Here is an 8,257-nt window from a genome sequence, read left to right on the forward strand (position 1 = left end):
ATTTGTTGTGATTCTTGACATGAGTTTGGAATATGTTGAGGTTACAATGTAACCTCAATATATTTATATTCATTTTGTTGGACAAAAATGATTGCCAACATGAAATCTTCACTCAAAACAAACATGATTGGCTTTGAGAACTTGGTCACACATTTATGAAATTCAATTCTGTGTTTGAGCCAAATATGGCCGATATGGAAAACATATGACAAGTGGCACCCCTTCAAAAACAAAAAGAAAACCCTTATCTTAACCACACGAACACTAACTTGGCACTAATGATAGGATTAAGTCTCTGGTGCTTCACATTCCCAAGCAATAGGTGGCGGTAATGCACCTAACAATTTAAAATCAAAAGAAGAAGAAAAAACCGGAAGCGTGCAACTGTTTTGTAACCACAGTCCTACAATGCTGCACTTTGTGTGGCACGAGCCCCGACTGGTCCAGAGTGCCATTTCATTCATTGCTATGTGGTGATCGCTGTTTGAGAGAGCAGCATGGATCCATCAGAGTCAGAGGGACTGAAAGCTGGTCTCGGCCCGGAACAAAGTCCCGAACCCGAGCTTTCTGCAGCGATGCGGGCTAAAATCGAGCGGAACCGGCAGCAGGCGTTGATGCTCCGGCAAGCGCGACTAGCGAGCCGCCCGTCGTCCGCTGTGGAGGGGGCGACGTCGGCGAAAATCTCCAAGACCATCGACTCTGGTGCCGGCTTCTTCATCGAGGAGGACGAGGAGGAGAAAGAGCAGAGGACCAGGAAGGTTGTGTATCAGCCAGGTGTGTGTTTGAGCGTCTGTGTTCGGTGGCTTGGGTGTGCGCGTGCATGCTTATTTGACTTAACTGTGTTGAGTGTGGGTGTGTTTTGTTTCCAGCCCCAGTCATCGAGCCAGACTACCTGCTGTGCGATGATTGTCAAAAACCCTTTATGGACTCGTACCTCAGCAACAGCTTTGACCTGTCTGTCTGCGACAAGTGCAGGTACACACACACACACACGCACACACACACACGCACACACACACACACACACACACACACACACACACACACACACACACACACACACACACACACAGAACAAGTAGTTTTTCATGCAGCTTTTAGAAAAGCATTATGTCCTCTTCATTATGGAGAATACCTGTAAATTCTGGTACGACCATTATTTTGGATATTGTATGCTAATTGTACATGATGATGTGCATTTATCTGATAAAGCATGAGTTCCTGCAGGCTCTCTACTGGGTAATACTCTCCTCCAATCACAAGCCGCTGCTTCGTGACCGGGAGACGCTACATAAGATATTTCAGCTGGCTGCAGCTGCTTACACTGTGGGTGCGTTGGGCGTTTCGCTGGCTTCTTCCCAGCCTAAAGATGTCTCCTGCTTTTCTTTTGTCCCCTGCAGTGTCAGGCTGTGGCTCTTCCAAGTTCAGTTGCGTACTACCTGGGTTGGCTGGGGTACTTCTCTGCTGTGGTGGCCAGGGTTACAAAGGAGTAGGCGGGCTGCAGCGACGAACATTTAGTCTGCCAGGATCACTGTGGTTGGGTCGTTAACCAAATGTTAATGAAATGTATTCACAGTTTAAGCCTCTTTCCCCCTCAGAGACAACGAGGAGAAGCATAAGCTAATCTCCAGAACTGAGGCCAAGCAGCACTACCTGCTGAAGGACTGTGACCTGGACCAGAGAGAGCCTCCACTCAGGTTTACACTGAAGAAAAACCCTCATAACCCGACCTGGGGAGACATGAAGCTCTACCTGAAACTACAGGTACTGGCTGGAAGACGGGGGACTATGTGCGTCACAATCAATACGTTTTCCCATGTTGTCTAATATCGATGTTAAGCAGGAATTATGATTTGCAATGATTTGAAGAAAAGAAAATTGGGAATTGCACAAACTATTTAAAAAAAGAACATTGAAATATGATTTTAAGACCAACATACAAATAATGAGAGCTCATCAAGCAGTGAAGTAGTGCTGGAACAATCAGTGAGTCAATCATCAAAGCCACAAACATTTTAGTCAAAGACCAACTAACCCCTCGTTGCTCTGTGTGTTTTAATGAGTCTGTCTGAATTATGTATTTGTGCGTGTTAACCAGGTGGAGAAGAGGTGTATGGAGGTGTGGGGCTCAGAGGAGGCCCTGGAGGAGGCCAAAGAGACGAGGGAAGAGAACCGAGAGACGCAGAAACAAAAACGCTTCAACAAGAAGGTCAAAGGTCAGTTCCATTACGAATTGTGTAAACATCAACATTTGGATTTGGGATGAGCGTCATAAGCTCTGGACGTGTGGATATTTCATATAGCTGTGTTTGTGTGTCAGAGCTGCGCAGGGCGGTAAGGAGCAGTATGTGGACCAAAGACACCAGCGTTCACCAACATCAGTACGGACCAGAGGAGGTGGTGGATCCGGAGGAGGACCTCTACAAGAAAACCTGCACCACCTGCGGACATGAACTCACCTACGAGAAGATGTAGACACTCGCGAGCACACACACACACACACACTGACTGTTCAGTCTACAAGGAGAAGATATTCTGTGCTGTGAAATACTACCTCGCAGATTTCGGTCACATGATACCGTGATGTAATCACTGTCATGTGAAGTATGGCCTCATTCAACTCCGCATTAAGCCACAAGTCATATTTCATTATAGGCTTTGTTTCTCATGTCTGATTCTTAGTGTCGGCTATAATGAGACAAGCTGTCGTTGTCCAGATATTCATACTACTAGTTAGACTGAAAATATGTCAAACATATTGACATCTTGCTGTATTGTAAACAATTTTTATAAAAAGTTAATTTCTTTTCTAAGTTTCTTTTGTATTTTGAGACTTTGTGGAAAGTCTTCAAAATACTTCTCTCCATATTTTTCTTGAAGTGTAGACATACAGTTTGAAAACAGTTTGCGTCTCAATTGTTTGTACATTATTTTAACATGGTTTGACAGGCTAGTCCATCCCAGTTGTTGAAATACCTTTAAAGGGATAATACAACTCATAAAATGCAGATTCCACTTGTGAAGTGATTAAAGCTCCCACCTTGTGTCTGAAAGGTTATTTATACCTCAAAATGACGATCTAAATTTTACAGACAAGACTGTACTATTAGTCAGATTAGAATCCATTAGCACCAGAAATGTATCATAATACAATCATCTTTCAATTTCTCAAAAAACATGGTGTCAAGTTGGTTATTTTGGACCCAATAACTTATATCTGCATTGGGTAAAAATGACCAACGAATGTAAGGTTGTTTAAACTTTATAGCGAAGGAAAATAATTTACTGACCAAAGTTAAGGGTTCCATCGATATTGCATAGGGTTATTGAGCCATAAAACATGTTTATGCTTCTTTCAACCTAACATTTTATCATCAAACCTAAACTGTTTAAACTTATTTAGAAAATATGTTTCAAGTTCTAAAATTGCCAGTTTTTTTTAACGGTCAATACTTGAGTTTTAAAATATCTACATATGTTTACATCATTAACATAGTGTAATGACTTAACTGTGACATAAAGTCTGTTAGCCAGAAGTGGGTAGTCAGTTATTGTTCTAGCAGCTGACAAAATCCTTTGTATGCTACACAAAACAGTCAACCACAAACAATACACTCCCTTTTCCAAGTAGCCATGACTAAGCATAAATTCAGTCATTCCTTTACTTCTAAGTGGGCGAGTTCTGCATTTTATTTCAGGAAGTCAAAGCTGAACCCTAACCCACAGAGTATTTGGTTGTAAGTCCCTTTAGCTGATTGCCCAACTTTCTTTATCATCACGAGTCACAGGTCAGGAAATTATGATACAATTACTAACGCAAAGTAGATATTTCAATTCATGTACAACCTTTATTTATTAAATTACTTCAAACATGGAAAACACGTTTAAAAGTCAAAGGTTCCCTGAACATCAGCGTTGAATACAAATCCATCATCTGTACTGTCGACCTTGACCCCCACAACTTCACCCTAGTCGGAAGAAAAAAGAAGAACCGAACAATGTTAGTACGCTTCAAAACCTGCAATTACAAAGACATTGGCGCCATTTTAAATGGGCTCCCTTGCCCTCAGATATGGCACAAGCTTAATGAGACGTTTCCATGAATTTACTTTGTTGTAAAACTGTATGAAGAAACCGATGAAAATCCACTTCATTTTCTAATCTTAAGTGTGCTCTTAAAAATATGGATTTAGGCAATTTGTCATCCACTCTGCTACTTACATCACCGAAGTACTTCTCTATGAGGGCATGAGCAGCCTGGTACACCATATCATTTTCGTGGTTCTGCAGCATCTCAATGCGGTCCAGGCCTCCCAGCTCTTCAATCAGAAGGCTAAGTTTCTCCGTCTCACCGAGCTTCTCCGCTGCCTGAAAAGTCAGTTACTGAAAGCAGCCCTCTCATCCGCCCATTTCTAGTTCCAAGTCAAATTGTACTACATTTTATGATTAGGTGCAAGAATTTGAGAGTTTTCTGGCCCCCTCACCAGGAAGATGTTGTTGATCGCTTCCATTATGACCAGAATGACTTTAGCATCTTTGACCTGCAACAGGTTGATGATCCCCTCCAGGGCTCCACTCTGCACCAGATTGACCACCTGCTCCACAGTGCCCCCACTGGTGAAATTTGTCACTGCCCACACTGCCTCCCTTTGAGTTTTGAAGTCTCCCTGGGGAAAAAACTAAATTGTTCAGCTACTTCTCACATAACATTTGTTGCCGTCCAGTGAAAAACATTAAAGTAGACCCTGCTTGCATTAGCGCAAGAATAATCATTTCTAAAACTACAGTTCAACATGATGTCGGAGGAAAAGAAAGACTGTCATGATTTATCTCACATTCCTAAGCTGTTCCACCAGAGGGGGGAGCAGGCCGCAGGTGATGAGCTGTTGGATTTGTCTGCAAGGGCCAGCAGCAATGTTCGACAACGCCCACGCTGCCTCCTTTTGCACACTGGCCTTCGGGTGCCTCATCAGTTGAGGTAGGACTTTCAAAACTCCAGCGTCAACTGCCACCTGGGTCTGCAGGTCTGAGCCACTCACTATGTTCCCGATTGAGCGGAGCGCTGGGGTCTGGAGGGCAGATAGGTAACCGATTACTATTTGATAGTTCTGGCCCATCACCAAGCGAACGTGCGTTACTCGTCACTATAGAATCCTAACATGTAGCAGTAACAATCGTTTTAGCGTCACATGCAGATGGCAGATCCGACAGCTCATGCAATGTTTGAATTATATAGCGCGTTGAGGACATGGAGGGTTGAATGAGTCAAGCGCACTGTACCGCGACACTGAGCTCCTCGTGGCTCATTAGCTCCACCAGCCGAGAGACAATGCCAGTTTTCACTACAACATCAATGCGGCCATTGTCACCATCTGAGAGGTAGGAGATTGCCCAGCATGAGTCAGACAAGATGTCCTTATCGCCGAGATGGAGCAACTGGATCAGAGACGGTAGCACCTGAAGGAAGAGTTACAGTCATCCTGCTGGCATTGTAGCACCTGTCTTGCATTGGATTGAATCTTCTGTGGCGCTGGATGCAAAGCGCAGATACTTTGATTTCACTTACCTGCTGGACTGCAGACACCGGTGGAAAAGGGTTCTTATTGCGACACAAGTTGGACAATGTCCATGTCAAGTTACGCAGGTAGCCAACCTGTGGTAAAAGCATTATGAACAGGACTAATACAGAAACAACATTTAGACTTGACGTTAACGCCATCTACAAGTCAAATTCTGTAGCCAGTTCCTCATCTCTACTTGAGGCTAGCGGGGCAAAGCTACAGCATCAGCAAACGTTGTAATACATCCAAATAAACAGTTTGTGGTAGAGTTGCATTGTGGAGAATTATGTGCCAGACGTATACGACGTGGGCTCTTTTGGTCTACTAAAGCCATTTACACTTTTTTAAAATCCACACCGCAGTGCAAGCTGGCAGAGTGCCCTCTTTACGAAGCTCAATGCCAGTTTCTGAGAGGTCGGAGTAAATTTATTCCATGAAGATTGAGGCGAAGTTTTGATTTACTGGTGTGTCTGGGGCGATGCGGGCCAGTAAGGCTGGGACAACGTTGCACTCAATCAGGATGTCTCGATAAGCTGCGCCGTCACCTGTAACAAGAAGTCACGCTTTGTGACGTTAGTACGCAAACCACAGTGACAGATGTAGATTCTGTGCACCAGAGTTATTTTTCAAAACCAATCCCTTTAGTGAAAGACACAAGCATGAGTCAATTCATAGCTCAACATAGTAAGAGTTAATGGTCCATAAAGTGAGCAACATCTTTAGTTTTTGTCATTCTGGAAACTATTTCCCTACTAACATCCTAAATGTATCAGCTGCGTCAATTCATAATCAAATCCAGACATGGTTTAAAACATTCAGCATGTTACCTGCAATGTTTCCAAGAGCCCAGACAGCCTGTTCACTGATGTGCAACATGGGCGACGCGAGCAAGGCGATGAAAGCTGGTACAGCCCCATGGTCCACCACCTGACACACAAATACACTGTGGTGTTGGACCGTCGAGCCATAAAGAAATCCTTTAAGACCATTTAGTTGAAGTCTGTGTTAAAGTCTCAAGATGATTACGGTCCTGACAACCGGTTTCAGTCAAATGGCTGAAGTCACAATAATTAGGCCAACCATGCTTGTGCGTCACAGATGTTCAATACCGTGTTCACACCTGTTGAGTATGCCAAGACGTTCCAGAGGCGATGTTTGTAAGGGCCCACGCCGCCTCAAACTGCAGATTCGGCTCATCATCCATGCACAGGAAGGTCACAAAGCGGGACAGCAGACCTGCGTCTACGATCTCCTTCAGAGGAGGGTTACGCTCCTGAGACAGCAGCTTCCTGAGGGGGAGGATGAAAGAAGTGTACAGGTTGCGATGGATTTCACTTCCATTCGTTGCAATGGGTAGAACACTGGAGATATTAAAGTAACCCAATAGGTTGTGTAAAATGGCCATTACAATTCCACAGGTGATCACCTCAATATGGTGCTTTTCTTCAACAATCCAAAAGATAGTTCCTTAGGACCAAAAACTCAGTCCTCACCTTAGCTTTATTTGCCAGTCTTTGCATGATGCATGTTGCACGTTTACAGAATTATCAAAGCAATTTTGGTGATCAACTAATCACTCATTTTTGCACATAAGACACGAGAGCAATTGCATCGTATGCAACAAATTATGGTTCATACCAAAGTTGAAAAACGACCCGTGATGCTCACCTGGCTGCCTGACACCCTCGGGTTTGGGACTCCTTGCAGTCGGAGTTCACATCTCTAATGATATCCTCAATGGGTAAGGTCACCTAAATGACAGACGCACCGTTAGAGGCTCCACTAGTTTAAGAACGAACTTGTAAAGAGGTTTCTGAACTGACCATCGCGTTGGAGATATAATCAGAAGAGAGGGCCTCCTCGTCCGGGAGAGACGACAGCGTTAGGTTTCTTCTCTTCAGGAAACTTTCATTCTTGTGAACTTTGCGAAGCTCCACGCACTCCGAGATGCGTTTCTCTCGAAGTTTCTGCCAGAGGTCGAGATGCATGGTCAATAAAGTTATTATTATGTACGTCGACGACTATGAAGCTGCAACATCAATTTACCGCTGGGTCTTTCCCCTTGTTCTTGAATTTGGAGATCCGCTCGTCAACAACGTTCTTGGTAGGCATGGTGGACGTTTACGCACGGTGGCCCCGCGCTCTCTGCTTAACTGAGACTGGTGAATACTTAATGAGACCTACCGCGGGGAGGTTATGAGGAGGAGAGTCGCCTCAGGTGGATCTAATTAGATGTGATTGATTCACGTGCAGGCTGTGCGCGTTTCAATGAAGTAACCAAAACAGCTTTCCCTCCAGCGCCAATTAGGTTGGGCAAGGGTCTGTGAACTCATTTCTTTGCAATTTATGTGTTGGAGAGAATGGTGTGTTTTATTACTTATTTATTTTTCAATACCGTGCAATTTGTAGTGCTATTATAGTCTTTAGTTGAAGGCCTTTGTTCAGACGCTTATGTTGTTAATGTGTCTTATGTACCTGCAGCTGTACGATGATGAACTGCTTGTTAGCCTTGTTAATAAAGTCTTTATGAAAAGAAAAGTGTGCACGTTTGATCCGTTTGTGTCATGCAGAAGATAAAAGAACAAGATAAACGCTTGACTTTACTTTGTTTAGTACCTACATACATGTCTGATGTTGAAGTAATACTAATCATTGTAAAATAAGCAACAATACGCCTTGGAATTCCACATGATATA

At 43.7% G+C, this 8,257-nt stretch overlaps 2 protein-coding genes across 3 annotated transcripts; one reads left to right on the forward strand and one right to left on the reverse strand.

The window, feature by feature from the left end:
* The first annotated feature begins 421 nt into the window (after positions 1–421).
* On the forward strand, positions 422–2,909 carry xpa (xeroderma pigmentosum, complementation group A). 2 transcript variants are annotated; one of them, XM_079278191.1, is made up of 6 exons: positions 422–774; positions 870–975; positions 1,401–1,427; positions 1,599–1,764; positions 2,099–2,216; positions 2,321–2,909. In XM_079278191.1, the coding sequence occupies exons 1-6, from the start codon at positions 498–500 to the stop codon at positions 2,473–2,475; spliced, it is 849 nt and encodes a 282-aa protein (XP_079134317.1). In that variant the 5' UTR covers positions 422–497; the 3' UTR covers positions 2,476–2,909. The 2 variants fall into 2 exon arrangements, with proteins under 2 accessions (XP_079134317.1, XP_079134318.1); XM_079278192.1 differs by lacking the exon at positions 1,401–1,427 and having other exon boundaries at positions 2,321–2,906.
* A 975-nt stretch (positions 2,910–3,884) lies between these two features.
* kpna7 (karyopherin alpha 7 (importin alpha 8)) lies at positions 3,885–7,951 on the reverse strand (the record flags this gene model as incomplete). The annotated part of the gene is made up of 12 exons (XM_079279411.1): positions 7,608–7,951; positions 7,385–7,528; positions 7,230–7,312; positions 6,682–6,850; positions 6,389–6,488; positions 6,024–6,106; positions 5,567–5,653; positions 5,281–5,457; positions 4,836–5,069; positions 4,485–4,667; positions 4,222–4,368; positions 3,885–3,968 (listed from the first exon to the last, which is right to left on the reverse strand). The coding sequence occupies exons 1-12, from the start codon at positions 7,671–7,673 to the stop codon at positions 3,885–3,887; spliced, it is 1,557 nt and encodes a 518-aa protein (XP_079135537.1). The 5' UTR covers positions 7,674–7,951.
* Positions 7,952–8,257: the final 306 nt, after the last annotated feature.

The sequence above is a fragment of the Melanostigma gelatinosum genome, assembly GCF_949748355.1.
Source record: "Melanostigma gelatinosum genome assembly, chromosome: 11".
Classification (NCBI taxonomy): domain Eukaryota; kingdom Metazoa; phylum Chordata; class Actinopteri; order Perciformes; family Zoarcidae; genus Melanostigma; species Melanostigma gelatinosum.

Excerpts from the sequence above, each read along its gene's own strand:
- xpa (XM_079278191.1), top strand. The coding sequence starts at position 498 with ATGGATCCATCAGAGTCAGAGGGACTGAAAGCTGGTCTCGGCCCGGAA. Across the intron at positions 775-869 it reads GAAGGTTGTGTATCAGCCAG|CCCCAGTCATCGAGCCAGAC; the intron begins GTGTGTGTTTGA and ends TTTTGTTTCCAG. Across the intron at positions 1,428-1,598 it reads CTGTGGCTCTTCCAAGTTCA|AGACAACGAGGAGAAGCATA; the intron begins GTTGCGTACTAC and ends TTTCCCCCTCAG.